This window comes from Pelophylax lessonae (genome assembly GCF_965119305.1).
Source record: "Pelophylax lessonae genome assembly, chromosome: 4".
Taxonomy (NCBI): domain Eukaryota; kingdom Metazoa; phylum Chordata; class Amphibia; order Anura; family Ranidae; genus Pelophylax; species Pelophylax lessonae.
In genome coordinates, this window is record NC_138771.1 from 615,253,579 (window position 1) to 615,274,117 (window position 20,539).

Consider the following 20,539-nt stretch of genomic DNA (forward strand, 5'->3'; position numbering starts at 1 on the left):
ATGCTCAAGTTTTATCAATAAAAGGTATAGTGATAACTTACAATTAAAACCGCAACAGTCTGCTCGTATATTTCCAACTTGTTTGAATGTCCCGTACATCACTTCCCGTGTGCGCACCTAATAAACTTCTACTACGTCACTTCCAGTGTGCGCACACTGGAAGTGACGTACGGGGCATTCAAACTAGTCCCACGGCGGAAATATATGAGCAGACTGTTGCGGTTTTAATTGCAAGTTACCACTATACCTTTTATTGATAAAACCTGAGCATAGTACACCATGATGGCCCAATCTTTTTTGAGAACATAGTAAAGCTGTGAGGCAGATGCAAGGATAGTGCAATACAGGACATCCAGGCAATATCCCGCAGTACCCTAGAGGATTGGAGAAATGTACCCATAGTCCTGCAGAGAGTGGAGCAATCACACTGGAAATAATTCTAAGGCCTCTTTCACACGGAGCGGACCGTAATGCGATCCGCTCCGGCATTTTTTTTTTATGGACATGGATGACACTTGTGTCATCTGGTCCGTATGTCCGCATATCATCCCATTCGTTTGTGGATGATATACGAACATAATGTATGTCTATGGGATTGCGGATGTCAGCAGATGACACCGCTGACATCCGATTTTGCCTCCTTTCCGTTTTTTAAATGGAAGAAAAATAGGGTTCTGTTCCGTTCCAAAAAACGGAACAGAACTGAAAAGACGCAAATCGGATGTCAGCGGACACCGCTGACATCCGCAATCCCATTGACATGCATTATGTCCGTATATCACCCGCAAACGGATGGGGTGATATACGGACATACGGAACACCCGTGTGAAAGAGGCCAAAAGCGTATTATCTACAGCAGTAAGGTGAGCGGTTTGCACACTAGAAGTGGCAAAACACTGAAGAACACCAGCACTCACGTATTAAAAATGTGTATAAGTGGATACAGGACTTTTACTGGGACAATACCACACGTTTATAGCACTGAAGCACTTTGGAAAATTTGATCTATTTGAAATCAGAATATATGGACTTTAATTCAGCTTATAAAATGAACACCGTTTAAAGAGATTTTTTTTATCAGCATTAGCACTTTGATTAATTTATATACTCCTACTTTATGATTGGCATTTGTGCACTACACTATTTAGGCACTGTATATTGATTTAATAATTTTTTTGTAGTTCACAGTATTGCACAGCATTGATTAATTGCACTACTATTTATGCACTTTATATTTAGTTAATAACTTCTTTGAAGGTTGGCATCATTGCACAACACCATTGTTTAATACTGTACATACACTTTATATTTATTAACATGGCACTAAAGTCACTGTGCACCTTGTTGAACTATTTATTATTGTTTTAATATTTATTATTTATGCATATTCGGAAGACTTAATTTTACACAGAGTGATATTGTAATTATTTTATTTATTCATCTAATCTTTGGTTTACACATTAACAACAGTATATATATATATTGTGATTTTATTGAGTAGACCTAATATCCTTGAAGCGCAGTATTTTCCCCCTAACATTCATTTACACTTGGGGTTCTCTTTGAAAAGTGACCTGCAGTGGATCACTTTTCACAGATTGGCAAAGGAGTGGTTTTTAGGCAGGGCCTCGACAAGGGACTCTCTCAGGAGGGACCATACACACTCAGGGTGTTAGCACTGTAGCAGTTTTATGATAAAGGTTCAGAATTTAAGCACTTATAATGGCAGAACATTGCAGCATACTGATGTACTATCAATACAGCTTACTGTAGTGTGATTTACAGTAGTGTTACCGGAGGACAGCCTCTGTTAGAGGGGTGGCAAAATTTTGTATAACCCTGTTGCACTGGCCCACAAAAGGAGACCCTTACTGTCCTTTACTCAGTTCCTACCAACAAGGAACCATTTCTTGTGCTAAGCACTTACCCTAACCAGTAGGTTCCTCACCCCAACCTCTATATGAGATCCTTATTATCCCTGGTAATGATTTAGTGGGGGGCCCAACAACATTTCTTTTAATAGCAAAGTACACATGTTTTGTAAACAATGTGTATTGTCCATTTAAGAATTTAATTATTATTGAAAAAAAAAAAAAAAAAAACAGTGTGGGGTCTGCCTCAATATCTATATCAGACCCTTATTTAGTGGATAAGGGGCTGTTATGGATATAGAGGGAGAGCACAAGAAAAAAACAATAACAAAAACCAAAAGATTGGCATGTGGTACCCCAAAAGTCCATATCATACTCTTACCTAGGTGTGCAGCATGTCTGGCCAGAAAAGGGGGCTCCCCTTCCCTCCTGGGATATTCCAGGCCACATGCCCTCAGTGGGGGATAACCTTGCTGGGGGGTTGGAGGCAAGATTAATTCATCCTGGCCTAGGTTGGCGTGTCCTCTGGGCATCATTAATTATGTTTGGCTAAGGTTCTTTATTGATGGATAATATGATTGTTTTTGGATTTACATCAAAGGACAAAGTTTATTTTTTACTTTTGTTTTAATAAATGACCTACTTTGAGTGTCTGTGTGTTTATTTACTACCCCCTGGCAAGGCACCTTGTTTCCATGTTAAAGCGGAGTTACACCCAAAAGTGGAAATTCCGCTTTAAGGACTCCTGATGCCATATTTGGTATGTCATTTTATTTTTTGGGGGGGGGGAGCGGGTACCTAAATTTAAAGATACCAGCTCCCTCTTCTGATCAGGCTGCCTAGGTGGCTCAAGCAGAAGTTACATAGTTACATACAGAGTTTGTGAGGTTGAAAAAAGACATCAGTCCATCCAGTTCAACCTATGATGTGTGTGTGTGTTTGCTGTTAACCGTACATTGTATACACCTTTATGTTGCGGTCTTTAAGGTGCCCATCTAATCGTTTTTTTAAACTATCGATGCTCCCTGCTGATACTACTGCTTGTGGAAGAGAATTCCACATCCTTACTGCTCTGACAGTGAAGAACCTCTCACGTATTTTAAGGTTAAACTGTTTTTCCTCTAGTTTTAGTGAGTGGCCTAAATGTCTTATTGTATTCCCTTTCTCTGAAAAGTTTGTTCCTTATGCTAGGGTCGCCAGTACAGTATTTGTACATTGATAATATCATATCCCCTCTCAAGTGTCTCTTCTCCAGAGAGAATAAGTTCAATGCTTGTAGTCTTTCCTCATAGCTACTGTCCTCCCATTCCCCTAATTATTTTTGTTGCCCTTCTCTGGACTCTCTCCAGTTCCAGCACATCCCATCTCAGGACCAGTGCCCATAACTGGACGGAATACTCCAGATGTGGCCAGACCAGAGTCTTGTAAAGTGGGAGAATAATCTCTTTATTTCTGGAGTGAATCCCCTTTTTTATACATGCCAATATTTTGTTGGCTTTGATGGCAGCGGCTTGGCATTGCATGCGACTGCCAAGCCTGTTGTCTACAAGTACCTCCAGGTCCTTTTCCATCTTAGATTCATCCAGAGCCCCCCCCCCCCCCCCCACAGTGAGTAGCTTGCTTTCGTGTTTCTGATGCCCAAGTGCATTACTTTACATTTTTCAACATTAAACCTCATCTGCCATGTAGTTGCCCACCCCATTATTTTGTGCAGGTCTGCTTGTAAGAATTTCACATCCTGCATAGCAGATGCTTAGTTTGTATCATCCGCAAATACCGAGATTGCGCTGAATATCCCCTCCTCTACATCGCTTATGAATAAATTAAACAGGATTGGTCCCAGGACAGAACCTTGGGGGGACCCCACTTTCCACACCCGCCCAATCCGAGTACTCCCCATTTATCACCACCCTCTGGACTCTCCCCTGGAGCCAGTGCTCTGTCCAGGTACTCACCCTATGGTCCATACCTATGTACCTTAGTTTGTACAGAAAGCGTCTGTGGGGAACTGTGTCAAATGCCTTTGCAAATTCCAGATACACCACATCCACAGGCCTTCCTTTATCTAGATGGCAACTCACTTCATCGTTGAAGGTTAATAGATTGGTCTGGCAAGAAGGATTTTTCATGAATCCATGCTGATTACTACTAATAATACCATTTTCATTACTAAAGTCTTGTATGTAGTCTCTTAAACTCTTAACATCCCCTCCAAAATTTTGAAGACTACTGATTTTAGGCTGACTGGCCTATAGTTTCTCAGGTCTTTTTTAAATATTGGTACCACATTGGCTTTTTTCCAATCAGCTGGCAACATACCCGTCAGTAGACAATCCTTAGAGATCAAGAATAATGGTCAGGCTATCACCTGGCTGAGCTCTTTAAGAAGCCTCGGAAGCAAGCCATCCGGTCCCGGTGATTTATTTATGTTAAGTTTCTCTAGTTTACTTCTAAGTCTATCTTCTGTTAGCCATGGGGGTACTTCCTGAGGTGTATTATTTAATTTATCATTACAAGCTGGGTTAGTGTAACCCCCCAACTATTTTGTGAAGACTGAAGAGAAGAAATTATTTAACACTTTCGCCTTCTCTCTGTCCTCTGTGGCCAGATTCCCTTCGTCGTCTTTTCTGGGGCCAATGTGTTCTGGAATCGCTTTCTTACTATTTATATACTTAAATAATTTCTTAGGGTTTTATTTACTCTCTTTCTCTATATGTCTCTTGTGTTCTATTTTAGCCGCCTTGATTTTACCTTTACATTTCTTATTGCACTCTTTGTAATGCTTGAATGCTGCCAATGACCCCTCAGCCTTGTATTTTTTTTTAGGCCTTTTCTTTAGTATTAATATGCATTTTTATGTTGGAGTTTAGCCACCCAGGGTTTAGTTTTGCTCTTTTAAATTTATTTCCCTTTGGAATGCACTGGCCAATCCCTTTGTTTAGTATGCTCTTGAAGCACTCCCATTTTTCCTCCGTGTTCTTTGTTCCCAGGGTTCTATCCCATTTGATATTGTTTAGCAAAGAGTGCAGTTTAGGGAAGTTGGCCCTTTTGAAATTCAGTGTCCTTATATTACCCTTGTGTTTCCTATTAATATAATTAATACTGAAACTAATTGACCTATGTTCACTGTTTCCTAAGTTGCCCGTATTTCTATATCCGTGAGCAGGTCTGTATTGTTGGTAATCAGTAGGACTAGTACCGCATTGTTTCTTGTCAGTGCGTTCACCCTCTGACCCATGAAACTGTCCTGCAAAACATTTAGGAAATGCCGAGCCTTGGATGAATGCGCGGTTCCTTCTGCCCAGTCTATATCTGGATAATTAAAGTCCCCCATTATAATTAGATTTCCCATCCTTGCTGCCAATCCAATCTGTGAAAGGAGGTCCGCCTCCCCCTCCTCCCTCTGGTTTGGGGGCCTATAGCATACGCCTAATATTACTTTCCCCATAGTGCCTTCCCTTTGAAGTTCTACCCATAGGGATTCTACCTCATCCATAGCTCCATTATTAATATCATCCCTCATATTTACCTGTACACTGTTCTTAATATACAGACACACCCCTCCCCCTTTTTTTATCTTCTCTATCTCTGCGATAAAGGGAATACCCCTGAATGGTCGCCAGCCAATCATGAGAGCTGTCAAACCAAGTCTCTGTAATCCCCACAAAATCTAAGTCCTCCTTATCATTAGCAGCTCCAGCTCTCCCATCTTGTTGGCCAGGCTTCTAGCATTGATATACAAACCTCGTAATTTTGACCGGATGCATACTATGGAGTTCTCCTCTCCCCCTCCCTCCCTGCAATCTTCCCAGAAGATTGCCGGTCATTCACGACACGCTGCGCATGCGCAGTGCGCACCTGGCTGTGAGGCCGCAAGCTGTCACAGTCGGGTGCCTACACAGTGATGCCAGCGCCACAAAGAAAAGAGGAAGAGAAGCGAGGCTTCTAGCGGCTGCATTGCTGAATCGTGGGACAGGTGAGTGCGTATTAATTAAAAGTCAGCAACTACACTTTTTGTAGCTACTGACTTTTAATAAACACAAAAACGGCTTGAACTCCACGCTTACAGCACCTGAAGCTTTTGAGATTCTTTCATTCAACTTTAGCTTTGCTTTGTTTTGGATTTATTGCAGGTATGAAATATCCCAGGATGCACTGCGAAACCAAGTGAACCAGAAAGACACCATTTAGCAGTCACTTCTTGTTCATGTTTATATATTCTAGAAGTTCACATCACATCTGGTGTGCAGCATAGAGCAGCAGGAAGGTGAGCGGGGTCTGGACCAGAGTGGAGAAACTAGCACACGCCTTACATTGTGTGCAACATGGGAACGCTATAGTGGAAAGTGAGCAGAGACCGGAGAGAGAGAGCACTGAGCAGAAGAGGATCAGCAAGGTCTTGGGACAGGAGAAACTAGCAATGTCACCCATGGTGTGCAGCTTGGGAGCGATATAAGGGAAGGTGAGTGGGGGCCAGAGAGAGAGAGGGGAATCAGTAGAACTGGGGTTACTACTAAGTTGCAGATCAGCAAGGCTGGAGGTTACTACTGAGCAGGGGATCAGCAGAGCTGGGGATTACTACTGAGTGGAGGATAAACAAATCTGTGGATACTACTGAGAGGAGCATCAACAGAGCTGGGAGTACTACTGAGCAGGGGATCTGCTAAACAAAGGTAATAATAACCTGGGGATCTGCTGAACGAGGGTACTAATAAGCTAGGGTTCTGCTAAACAGGATTACTAATGAGCTGGGGATCTGCTGAGTGGGGGTACTACTGAGCTGGGATTCTACTGGGCCCCTTTAAAACAAATAAAAAACCAACACATGACATTTGCCAAGTGTAAAGGAACCTCAACCTACACAGTACATGTGGACTTCCGTCAGTATACGGCTTCCTCCCAGTCGTGAAAATAGATATCAGATTTTCCCAGCCACCCCATACAAAGCTAGCTGACAACTTAGCTTGTACTGGAATCTCTGTTTATTGAACAGTCACACAGAATTTATATACAGCGTGGACCCCCTGAACTAATTATCTAGCCATCTGGACAGAAACAATAAGAGGTGATTAACATTTAACAATGGAAGAGACAGACTTAACACAATCCTCATCCCACCTCAATAGACAGACAATAGGGAGAGCCTCCCGGTGACAGTCTGTCTGTCTCCTACATTGAAGTACATGGAATACACATCTAAGCATTGCTTTGATTATTTAGGAGTCGCAGACTTCATGGCAACAGGCTATAGGTCTCACAGTGTAAAGTGGGATTAAATCTTCATATTTCTTGAGAGATATTGTTGATAAATATTACTCTCCCATTTGAAGTTATCCAAACCAATTTCTCAGAGTCCATTAAGTATCTGTCTTTCACTCCCAGTGACGGTGAGTACCGTCACATATCCTCCCCCCAAAGGTAGACTAACCAGGTACCAGATCTCCAATCGGTCTGTGCCTGAGTTAGTTGGGTAACAAGTCCCAAAGAGTCAATCCATCATGGCAGATTCCTTGACAAAGTTCCACATAGTTTGTAAGTTTGTCTCGGCAGGGTGCATGGAGCTTTTATAGCCAATCAGTCTGTGGAAGATTTGTTTGGGCAGGCCAGACTGGGTTTCTTGGTCACCCTGTGTCTTAGGGGGCTAAGAGAGGTATTTCCCAACCTCTCTAAAGTAAGCGGTGTTCCACGGGCCCCCCAACCAAAGTGACTCACGTCACATCTCTCCCCTTTCGGAAGGAGACTAACACAGGAGGAGACCCCAAACGGGTTGACTTTGAAGGTAGTCTGTAGTTCCAGTCCCCCAATGTCTGTACCCACACAGTACCCCAAGCAAATTGTCCCGAACGGAGCATTACTCACCCAGCCAACCTCTGCCTCTCTCGTAGAACATACCTGCTGCGGGGGAGAAGCGTGGACTGGCCCTTCTCCCTGGAGTCCTTTCAGCTGCTGGAGAGAAGACAGGCTGGCTTGGCTCACACCCTCATGCTGTTGGGGACCTGGGCCGACTGCTCAGTATCCCTGGGATATAGAGGTGAAGACCGCAGTCCCATCCACTACCACAGGAACTTCATCTTTTGTACATTGAGGGCAGAGGCCAGCTGCACTCTACTCTGTTGCCAGCTCTTCTGCTGGGTTGGTGTCATCATTCTGGGGCACCGTCTGCTGCTGGGAAGGGAAATCTGCTGCTCCATCTTCCTTACTCTCATCTGGCAGTTGGGACAACCTTTCTCCATGGTACTGTCTCCCAGATGCACAAATCCTGGCTGGGAGGAAATGACAGTTTCTTCGGCTCTGACTGACTGTTGGGGAGGGAGGACAACAACCTCCTCTCCCTTCTCACCCTGGGCCTCCGGAACTGCCACAGGTGTTGGGCAGAGGTTGTTGACTCTCTGTCCGGCTGCCAGCGCTTCAGCTGGGTGTAGAAGCTTCACTTCTTCAGCTTGTCGCTGGGGCGAGGGGCCCATTTCCCCAGCTTCCTGGGACTCTGTAGCGGTTGCGGTAGCTGGGCAGAGGTAGGTAGCAGTAGCACTCTGCCCTGTTGCCAGCACTTCTGCAGGGGACTCCACATTATCTGCTCTGGCTAACTGTTGGGAAATGATCATCACCTTCTCACCCTGGGCCTCTTCTCTGAAGGAGGCTGAAGCTGCTGTTGGTATTGAGCAGCGCTCAGTGATGTTAGGCCCTGATGCCAGCTGTTCTGCAGGAAAGTAAACTGAAAAGTCAGTTGCCTTGCACACATCTTCCTGGGTACTTCTGGATATTCCCAGGCAAGGGGAGCACAGGCCTGGTGCTGAGCAGAGTCTAGCCACCGCCTGTAGGCGATCTCCAGCTCCCATTCCTGATTAGCTAGAAATTCCAAATCTTCCAGTGCCCAGTGCACTTCCAAGACATTCAGCATCTGTTCTCTGTATTGCAAGATTTCCTCCAAACGCCACTCCAAATCGCTCCCAAAGTCGGGGTCCTCAGACAGCCTCTCTAATAACAGCCCCAGGCCACCGTAGCAAAAGCTTTCTGTTGGGCTGTCGTCCACTGTCCATGGGCACACTTGGGTTACATATCAGCTCTATAGCTCTCGTCCAACCGCATCTCCACCTGGATCAGCCTGCTTAACTCAGCTTTATATTCCTTGTGCAGGTATCTCCCCAAAAACACCATTCGAACTTCGTACTGCGACCAGTACCTTTCCTAGCGCTTCCTCCCCGAGTTCCAAATGGATTGAATCATGCTGTAACGGAACAGGGCACCCCGACCAGGCACCTCTGTTGACAGATGCTCCTAGTGCTTCCCGAGGGGCTCCAAGCACTCCACCAGACACCGTAACCACTTCAGACGCCACGAACCGCCGCAGCTTGGTTAGGGTCTCGCAATCTCCTACCCACCCTGGACCTACGACAAGGCTCCAGGTTCCTGTGGGTGAACCTCCTTTCCCCAGAGAGTGCAGCACGAACAAGCTCTTACACAAGCTCTTACAAGAGCTTAGTGATTCTCTAAGGGAGTATGGAGGACCATAGCAATCCCTTGCAGCAGATTCCCCCAATAAGAGACAAGGCTCTAGATTGAGGGTGAACTAACTTTTGAACAACTTTATTGAACAAGACTTATATACAGTTTTCACCCACAAGGTTACCACCCAGACGGACCTTGTTGAAGACTTGACGTGATGTTCACAATCCAATAGGAACAGTTTTACACTCGCATACAGTGTACACAATCCCTCCCCTCTGGCTGATTACAGAAGCATATAAAGATGAAAGTGTATACAGGGACTAAACTAATTATCTAGCCATCTGGACAGAACAATGTGAGGTCATTAACATTTAACAATGAAACAGACAGGTAAACTTCATCACAATACACATTCTCTCCCAATACACAAATAGGGAAGTCTGCGAATGAAAGTCTTTGTGTCTCTCTCACAGCAAAGCATGGAATACACTGTGTAAGGTGGTATTAAATCTTCATATTTCTATATGAAGATTTTGCTGACAAATATTTAAGCAATCAAAACCATTACTTATCTGTCTTTCCCTCATAGTGACGGTTAGTACCGTCACATATCTTCCCCCCAAAGGTAGACGAACCAGGTACCAGACCTCCAATCGGTCTGTGCCTGAGTTAGTCGGGTAACAAGTCCCAAAGAGTCCATCCATCATGGCAGCTTCCTTGACAAAGTTCCACATAGTTTGTAAGTTTGTCTTGGCAAGGCGCATGGAGCTCTCATAGCCGATCAGTCTGTGAAAGTCTGGTTTGGGCAGGCCAGACTGGGCCTCTTGGGCACCCTGTGTCCCTAAGAGACACAGGGTGATTTAAACATAAGAGGAGCCTAGTAGGCTGATAGAGGAACTTTCCAAACTCTCTAAGGTAGGCTGTGCTCCACAGGCCCTCCCAATGTCTGCACCCACCCAGTACCCCAAACAAATTGTCTGGAAAACAGTGTTACTCACCCATCCAACCTCTTCCTCTCTCACAGAACATACCAGCTGCTGGGCATAAGTGTGGACTGGCCCTTCTCCTGGGAGTCCTTTAAGCCGCTGAAGAAAAGACAAGGTGGTGGGGCTCACTTCGTCAGGCTGTTGGGGATCTGGGCCGACTGTCCAGCATCCCTGGAGTGTACAAATGAAGACTGTAGCTTTTGCGGGTGCTGGTCAGAGGTTGGTAGCACTCTGCCCTGTTGCCAGCTCTTCTGCTGGGTTGGGTTTTGCGAATACTACCCCCAGAACCTGGTTGGGGGTCTGCTGTAGAGAGGAGGGATCACTTACCTCCTCCTCCTTGTATTCATTGGGGGTAGGTTGGGGATCTGGACCGGCCACCCAGCATCCCTGTAGGTCTGGTGCAGAGACTGCAGTCCCATCTGCACCATTGGGATCAGGTCTGTTGTCTCCCTGGGGTGTACAAGTGAAGACTGTAGCTTTTGCGGGTGCTGGGCAGAGGTCGGTAACACTCTGCCCTGTTGTCAGCTCTTCTGCTGGGTTGGGGTTGGCGAATAATACCCCCAGGACCTGGTTGGGGGTCTGCTCTAGAGAGAAGGGATCGCCTACCTCCTCCTCCTGGTATTCCTGTGGGGCAGGTTGGGGATCTGGACCGGCCGTCCAACATCCCTGTAGGTCTGGTGCAGAGACTGCGGTCCCATCTGTACCATTGGGGTCAGGGCTGTTGTCTCCCTGTGGTTGGGGAGAAGGATTAGTTGTATCCTCTCCCTGGAAGGTACACTGCTGCTTGGAAGGAAGGACGACACCTTCGGCTCCCTGTAACTCCTGCTGTAGCTGGGGACCTGGGCCGGCTGCCCAGCCTCCCTGTAGGGCCGGTAGAGAGACCTCGGTCCCATCTCCACCTGCCATCGATGGGTCTTCCAAGTACCACCAGTCTGTACTGTCTCTCCAACTGAAGGGTTGTGGGTCTGGATCTGCCACCCAGGACTCTGCTTGCAGGGTAGATTGGGGTGGAACGGAGCAGAGCAGGCGTTGGTAGTCCTGCTCCAGTTCCCACTCCATTCTGACCAGATGAATCAGGTCTGACCCCAGGTCTTCCGCTTTGGGGAGACCCAGTAGGGCTTCCCTGGTGTCTTGGATTTCCCAGCGTCGAAACTCTGCTGGACATCCAAAGTCCCTCTCCTCAAAGGCCTCCCACAGCAAGCCTGGGCCACTATAGTCCTCACCTTCCGGCATATTGTCGTCAGCCATCCAGTGGTCATGGCTGGTGGCGTACCACTTTAGTGCCCGGTAAGCTTCATTCAGCCACAACTTCCAAATCAGGTTCCACAGCTCCATCACCCACTCATCCAGGGGTTGCTCTCCTAGGAAAGGTAACCGCAGGGCAACGTATACCTGGAACCGCTGTTCTTAGCTGGGAAGGTTCTCTCTCCGCCTCCACTGCACATCCTCTAACGCCTCATACCACATTTCCTTTCGAGTGAAATCTCTCCAGTCCAATATGGCTTCCTCTGATACAGGCCCATCCTGTTGGACCAAGTGTTGCTGCAACCTCCAGAGAAACTCCTCCTCATATGGGGACGCTGCACGAGTGTTAGCTCGCTCCATAACGTTACCGGTGTCTCCGAGCTGCTTCTCCTCACACTAGGATGCCATCCCACCGCTTGCCACCAATGTAACGGAACAGGGCACCCCTACCAGGCACCTCCATTGACAGATGCTCCTAGTGCTTACCGAGGGGCTCCAAGCACTCCACCAGACACCGTAACCACTTCAGACCCCATGAACCGCCGCAGCTTGGTTAGGGTCTCGCAATCTCCTACCCACCCTGGACCTACGACAAGGCTCCAGGTTCCTGTGGGTGCACCTCCTTTCCCCAGAGAGTGCAGCACAAACAAGCTCTTACACAAGCTCTTACACAAGCTCTTACAAGAGCTTAGTGATTCTCTAAGGGTGTATGGAGGACCATAGCAATCCCTTGCAGCAGATTCCCCCAATAAGAGACAAGACTCTAGATTGAGGGTGAACTAACTCTTGAACAACTTTATTGAACAAGACTTATATACAGTTTTCACCCACAAGGTTACCACCCAGATGGACCTTGTTGAAGACTTGACGTGATATTCACAATCCAATAGGAACAGTTTTACACTCTCATACAGTGTACACAATCCCTCCCCTCTGGCTGATTACAGAAGCATATACAGATGAAAGTGTATACAGGGACTAAACTAATTATCTAGCCATCTGGACAGAACAATGTGAGGTCATTAACATTTAACAATGAAACAGACAGGTAAACTTCCTCACAATACACATTCCCTCCCAATACACAAACAATAGGGAAGTCTGCGAATGAAAGTCTTTGTGTCTTTCTCACAGCCAAGCATTGAATACACTGTGTAAGGTGGTATTACATCTTCATATTTCTATATGAAGATTTTGCTGACAAATATTTAAGCAATCCAAACCATTACTTATCTGTCTTTACCTCATAGTGACGGTTAGTACCGTCACACATGCCATCCTAGCAGGACCTTCTCTCACACTGGTCCCCTGTGCTGTATCCGCATCTTTTGCAACCTCCTTCCGAATTCCTCTTCCATAGCAGCTGATATCTGTACCACTCCTCTTCTCCTATCTGAACCTTGGATCCTGGTGGAGGTTTGGATGTCCCAGACTGCAGGAAGCATCCCACCACTGCTACCAATGTAACAGAACCTCAAACCACACTTCCGTCAGTATACGGCTTCCTCCCAGTCATGAACATAGATATCAGATTTTCCCAGCTGCCCCATACAAAGCTAGCTGACAACTTAGCTTATACTGGAATCTCTGTTTATTGAACAGTCACACAGAATTTATATACAGCATGGACCCCCCCCTCCTGATCAGATTACCACACACAGGTCAGGGGTTGCCTGATTACATTATCATATGCAGATGACATTGCATACAGAAATAGGATTAACCTTAACTAATTATCTAGCCATCTGGACATAAACAATGTGAGGTCAATAACATTTAACAATGGAACAGACAGACCTAACACAATCCTCATCCCACCTCAATAGACAGACAATAGGGAGAGCCTGCCAGTGACAGGCTGTCCATCTCCTACATTGAAGTACATGGAATACACATTTAAGCATTGCTTTGATTATTTAGGAGTCACAGACTTCATGGCAACAGGCTATAGGTCTCATAGTGTAAAGTGGGATTCAATTTTCATATTTCTTGAGAGATATTGTTGATATTACTCTCCCATTTGAAGTTATTCAAACCATTTTCTCTGTGTCCATTAAATATCTGTCTTTCACTCCCAGTGACGGTGAGTACCGTCACACCAAGTTTTAACACAGGGCATTTGCCGCATTTTATAAAAGCTTCAAAAAAGCATAATTGAAGCATGAAAGTGTCATCGAAGCATCACTGAAGTATCAAAAACAAATAAAAAAAGCATGTTGAAGCCATAGGTGCTTTAATGTGTGTTGAAGTCGAAGCAAGAGTAAATGAGCCCTAAGGGCCTCATGGCCCAGTAGATGTGGGGTATGCGAGGGCTAGGAATTATTGTAATAAAGAAGGCTCCTTTAAAATAAAGGGGGCCTCAAATGTTAATTTTTCTCTTCTAGGTAAATGAGAGTGGGGCCTGTTACTCATTTACGAAACAAAAATTTAAATATTAACTTACACATGGACTCCATAGTAAAAGTCATTTGTAAACAAAATAAATAATTAAACATTGCCCCCAATGTAAATCCAACGCCAATCATGTAGTTCAGCAATGTAGGTCCATTGTCAGTCACGATGAATGACATCCTGACAACCCACTGGCACAAATAGCTACGCATTAATGATCCCTACGACTAGACTCTTGTTGCAAATTACAGCTCACCTGCTACCTGCTGAATGTCAACAAACTTGCAGAGGAAAATGGCTGACATCATTGATCCAATATGATAGTGAAAATTTTTGGTCAATAATGTCACCCAGGATGCTCTCTGGTTTGTTTACAGTTTGGAACAATCCCACGGGCAGCTGGAAGGTGTAATTTACTGATGGTAGTTATAATGCCACCAAATGGAAACATTTCCGTGTTCAGTAGTTGGAGATTAAGGTGAACCAGTCAAATTTAGCCATTCGTTTGCCCAAATGACTAACTGATAACAGATTGGGTTCCGGTCAAACTCATGGTTGACTAAAAGTTATTTTCTAATAAACACATCCCATTCCACTGTAAGTTTGCATCAGCCTCTTCGTCCACAGCAGGTATTTCCTCAGGTAGTTTTATAGCCTAATGGGTTTTCATTTCTTTTATTGGTAATCTCTTGTAGAGCGTGTATAAAAAGCTTGTATCAAACACTTTTACTCACCACGACCTTCAGCGGTTTCCTGACTCCATCAGACACAAATCCTCCAAAGACTGCCGCCTTCACCTCCACATCATGCATTCCAACCTCGAGAGGGACAATGACTAATGGGACTGTGAGAGTTGAACTTGCTTTGACTGTGACATCTGTGGTATACTTCCTTGCAGGTGTGGAAAGGCTGCAGAGTTTTGGGTTGTAAGTCAGGGTCACTCGCACCTGGAAGATAAAGATATACAGTAAATGAATAATATTTAGCATAGTGGTTTGGTAATGCTGCAGCTGCACACCTGGCCATAATTAGTAGTGCTTAAATTGGTTTCAGGACCTTCAGTGAGTGTGTGATCAAAGGTGTCTGTGTTACTGCTAGTTGCTTCTGGTTTTTTCTTGATGTCTTTCTCCTGAACTGATCTTCTGCTTAGTCATGAACCTTGTTTGAAACTATTGTCAACAAGACAGGAATCCTCTCTAACAGTGCCCCTAACTTCGGTAAAACCCAGACAAGGAATACAATCCTTCTTTGCTGTATCCAAAAATTGTAAAAAGCAGTGGCAGCCCGTCCATTGGGGGTGCAGGGGCGCTGCCCCCCCCTATCCATGTAGGCTCTTTACCATGTGACCAGCTGTGTCCAATCACAGCTGGTCACATAGTACACAGGAAGAGTCGTTGATCGTCTTTCCTTAGTTCATGCCTGACAGGCACGAGTAGAGGAGAGCCGATCTGCGGCTTTCCTGACAGGGGGGGTCTGCACTGATAATCAGATCATTGATTACCAGAGCAGACCCTTGGGGGGGTGCCACTAGAACCACTAGGGATGCCCACCCATGACCCCAGGGGTGCCCACCATGGCCACCAGGGATGAAAATCAGGGCTCAGGGAGCCCACCAGTGCCCTCCCCATCAGTGCTGCCCACCAGCGCCCTCCCCATCAGTTCTGCCCATTATTGCCCACCAGTGCCGCCTATCAGTGCCCATTAGTGCCCATCAGTGCCGCCCATCAGTGCCCATCAGTGCTGCCTATCAGTGCCACCTATCAGTGCTCATCAGTGACACCTATCAGTGCTCATCAGTGCCCATCAATGCCGCCTATCAGTGCCCAGCAGTGCCGCCTATCAGTGCCCACCAATGCTGCATATCAGTGCTACCTATCAGTGCCCATCAGTGCTGCCTATCAGTGCTGCATATTAGTGCCATCCCATCAGTTCCACCCCATCAGTGCCTGTCAGTGCAGCCTTATCACTGCTCATCAGTGCAGGAAAAACGTATCTATTTACAAAATTGTATAACACAAACAAAAAAAACGTTTTTTTTTTTCAAACTTTTCATTTTTTTTATTTGTTTAGCAAAAAAGAAAAAACCTTGCGGTGATCAAATACCACCAAAAGAAAGCTCTATTTGTGGGAAAAAAATGACATAAATTTGGTTTAGGTACAGTTTTGCATGACCACGCAATTGTCATTCAAAATGCAACAGCGCTAAAAGCTGAAAATTGGCCTGAGCAGGAACGGGGTAAAAGTGCCTGATATTGAAGTGGTTAAAAAAAGGGTGGGGGGGCGTGGCTTGGACATGGCGGTGTGAGGACGCTCTTTCTTGGTGCTCCCGCTCTCCGGCCTCCCTAGTCGACCATTAACTGCTCTTTATCGCTGCTATGAGCATCCGCAGGAAGAGGGGAACCAAGCCTGCAACAGCCTCTTCCTCGAAGACCACCTCGGTGACCCCGATCCGCGCCTTCTTCCCGGATTCCGCCACCTCTTCGCCGCGGGCCCTGACTCTGACGCCGCGTGGGGGACTAGGCCCAATAGCTGCCTCCTCACCTACACAGAGCTCCCCTAAGCTCCTTGCTGCCTCCCCCATGGCTGCTACGAACATACCTGCTCAGCTAGGAGGCATTCAGGACATCTGGACTCTCCTCAGGGCCCTTCCCACAAAAGCGGACATGGAGGCGATAATGGCCCAGGTGGCGGAACACAGTGGCGTAGCGTGGGGGGTGCAGGGGGGGCCGGCCGCACCGGGCGCAACATTTGGGGGGGCGCATCCCGCACCAATGTCACTCTAGCAAACTTTAAAAATTCTTCCTAGCGTGTCACTCCATCCGCCGCCATCTTCAGGCTAAACAATAGCCGGCCGGCGCCCTGTGATTGGGCCAACATTGTCATGTGCGGCAGCAGGGCTGGCCAGTGGCAGAGCCCCGCCTCGCTTCTGGAGCCCTCCTCGCTGTCTTCTAAGTCAGCTCTGCATGTGTCTCCGTCCGTCCCGCCTCCTCTAAGCTCTCACAATCCTCCCGCCCCACCCCCTGTAAGGGCTCGTCTTCACCATGTGGCAGAGCGGATGGATCATGAAAACAGGTAAGTCATTTTGCTGGCTGCAGGACTAGACACAGCCTGGGGATGAGGCATAGTTAACAGTGTAGTGTAGTTTAGTGGGTAGTAGTAGTGTAGTGGACAGGGTAGTGTAGTGTAGTGTAGTGTAGTGGGCAGTGTAGTGTAGTGGGCAGTGTAGTGTAGTGGGTAGTGTAGTGTAGTGGGCAGTGTAGTGTAGTGGACAGGGTAGTGTAGTGTAGTGTAGTTGGCAGTGTAGTGTAGTGGGTAGTGTTGTGTAGTGGGCAGTGTAGTGTAGTGGACAGGGTAGTGTAGTGTAGTGAGCAGTGTAGTGTAGTGGGCAGTGTAGTGTAGTGGGTAGTGTAGTGTAGTGGGCAGTGTAGTGTAGTGGACAGGGTAGTGTAGTGGGTAGTGTAGTGGACAGTGTAGTGTAGTGGACAGGGTAGTGTAGTGGAATGGTCAGTGTAGTGTAGTGGGTAGTGTAGTGGGTAGTGGGCAGAGTAGTGTAGTGGGCAGTGTAGTGTAGTGTAGTGGGCAGTGTAGTGTAGTGGACAGGGTAGTGTAGTGGGTAGTGGGCAGAGTAGTGTAGTGGGCAGTGTAGTGTAGTGGACAGTGTAGTGTGTAGTGTAGTGGACAGTGACGTGTAGTGGGTAGTGTAGTGGGTAGTGTAGTGGACAGTGTAGTGGTTAGTGTAGTGTAGTGGTCAGTGTAGTGTAGTGGTTAGTGTAGTGTAGTGGGTAGTGTAATGTAATGGTCAGTATAGGGGACAATGTAGTGTAGTGGGTAGTATAGTGGACAGTGTAGAATATTGGAAAGTGTGATGTAGTGTAGTGGACAGTGTAGGGTAGTGTAGTTTAGTGGACAATATAGTGGTTAGGGTAGTGTAGTGGACAATGTAGTGTAGTGGTCAGTGTAGTGGACAGTGTAGTGTAGTGGTCAGTGTAGTGTAGTGGTCAGTGTAGTGTAGTAGTCAGAATAGTGTAGTGGACAGTGTAGTGTAGTGGGTAGTATAGTGGACAGTGTAGTGTATTGGAAAGTGTAGTGTAGTGGACAGTGTAGTGTAATGGGCAGTGTAGTGGGTAGTGTAGTGGACACTGTAGTGAACAGTGTAGTGTAGTAGACAGTTTAGTGTAGTTTAATGTTCAGTGTAGTGGGCAGTGTAGTGAAGTGGGCAGGTAGGAATCAGGTGGTGTGGTGTAGTGGACAGTGTAGTGCAGTGGACAGTGTAGTGTAGTGGTCAGTGTAGTGTAGTAGTCAGAATAGTGTAGTGGACAGTGTAGTGTAGTGGGTAGTATAGTGGACAGTGTAGTGTATTGGAAAGTGTAGTGTAGTGGACAGTGTAGTGTAATGGGCAGTGTAGTGGGTAGTGTAGTGGACACTGTAGTGAACAGTGTAGTGTAGTAGACAGTTTAGTGTAGTTTAATGGTCAGTGTAGTGGGCAGTGTAGTGAAGTGGGCAGGTAGGAATCAGGTGGGTCAGTGTAAGGGTCAGTGTCGTGGCCAGTACAGGAATCAGGTATGTTAGCATAGTGGACTGGTAGGTCAGTATAGGAATCAGGCTGGTCAGTACTATTGTATGAAGGGACTCAGGGAGTGCTAAAAGTCTGCAGGTTAGGGGGCGCAAATTACTTGTCTTGCCCCGGGCGCTGACAACCCACGCTACGCCACTGGCGGAACAGCACCGGCGGGACTTCCAGCAGCTGGGCGCTGAGGTGGCCTTCCTGGAGGGACGTGTGACGGCGGGTGAGTCTGTGGTCGGAGCGTTGCAAACCAGGATTTCCCGGCTGGAGCAGACCTAGATCGCCCACACTGAGGTCCTTGCCGCACATCAGCTTAGAATGGAGGACATTGAGAACCGGAGCCGTCGCAACAACTTACGGCTCCGGGGCATACCTGAGGCAACTGGGCCGGAGGATCTGGCGGAAACTGTGCGAGCTGTGCTGTCCCGTGTCCTTCCCCTGGATCCTGTGGCCAACCTGGAATTCGATCTGGTCCATCGGGCCCTGGGGGCGCGGCCCACTGATCCAGATAGGCCCAGGGACGTCATCTGCTGCCTGCACCGATACTCGGTGAAAGAGAGGGTGCTCCGGGAGGCCTGGTCCAAGGGCCCCATTGATTTCGATGGCTCTCTAATCCAAATATTCCCTGATGTGGCAGGAGGCACCCTGCAATGCCGAGCGATGCTCAAACCGCTGTTGGAAAGACTCCGGGCTCCTGAGATCACCTATCGGTGGGGATTCCCCCTGCAGTTGAATCTGCGGAAGAACGGATCATCCTTTGTGCTCCGCAGGCATGCGGATCTTCCGGCTTTATGTGAGTTTCTGGGCATCGCACGGATGGAGCTTCCAGACTGGCTGGCCCTGCTTCCAGACCGTGACCGGGTCCCCGTGGCTTGAACTCTCCTCTTCCCTGCCGACAGCGCCGGCAGAGCCGTGGTCCGCCTCCGCAGTCGCGAGGCCCAGAGATCACTGCACCCAAGACCTAATGCCGGGGTTTGTGAATATGGCTCCCTCCTTCCCTGACTCTTACCCTTTCCACGGTCCTGGTCTTTGATGTCTCCGGTTAGCCCACTGCCCATCGCCCCCTGCACGCTACTGACCATGGTGCTTTCCCGTGCTCGTCTGTTGATGCTTGGCCCCCTTCCATATCCCGCTGGACTGATGCCTCCTTGTCTTGCCTCCCGCTCCTACCCCCTGTCTGCTGCTGGACCGCGCTATTCACCAAGTGCCCCCCTTTCGCTGGCTACCGCTCTGGCTGGTGGCTGCCCTGCACGGCCATCCCTCCCGGCTGCCCTCTTCCTGCCCTGGGTCTCACCTGCTAGGGTTTTCCCTTTTCGGACGGACTCTGGGAGGAGGGAGGGATATGCTGGGCTGCTTTGAGGACTTGGGCTTTGATGAGACATGGCGAACTGGTCTCTGAAGCTTTACATGCCCTGGACTGTAGCTCCTCGCTGTCTCCGCCTGGGGGACTTGATGCTGACTGTCGTGGCGGTGTTACGTTAGCGGGCATATGTTGCGCTCTACCTGCTCGACCGGGGCACTGGGCTGTGACTCCGCTGGCTGTAGTCCTCGCCTTCACCCTCCCGCGGCGGCTGCCCTGTAGTTACATCTGGTGGCGGTGCGGTGGGGGGGGAGGCTGGCTCTCGCGGTGGGTCCTCTCCAGTGTGCCCAAGGGGGTCTTGTGCTGATCTGCCGGCTATGCCTCGGTCCGGGAGGTACCTGGCGCTTGGGAGGGATTGTATATTGTCTTGTATTGCCGGGGATGGACTTGCTGCTATTAGTGGCACCTGTTTCCAAGCTTTATACTGCATGTGGGGCTGCCCTTCTCTTTTGCTATATTAGAAGTTATATGTCTATTGCACTGTCATATTTTTTGTAGCTGTGCTGTGTGCTTTGGGCTGGAGGCAATATTGGGCCCCCCATCTTCCCCCTCCCCATCTCCCCCCTCCCCTCCCCTTCCCTCCCCTCCCTTCCCTCCCCTTCCCCTCCCCTCCCCTTCTTCCTTCCTTCATTCCCCCTTCCCTTCCCCTTCCTCCCTCCTTCCCTTCCCCCCCTTT

General features: G+C 47.7%; 1 protein-coding gene across 1 annotated transcript in view; it reads right to left on the reverse strand.

Annotated features, from left to right (window-relative positions):
* LOC309553570 (venom factor-like) overlaps window positions 1-20,539 on the reverse strand; it is a 424,228-nt gene that overhangs the window by 230,105 nt on the left and 173,584 nt on the right. Inside the window, exon 21 of the mRNA XM_082254842.1 lies at window positions 14,674-14,886. Within this exon, the coding sequence (XP_082110968.1) occupies window positions 14,674-14,886 (213 nt within the window). The remainder of the gene's footprint in view (window positions 1-14,673; window positions 14,887-20,539) is intronic.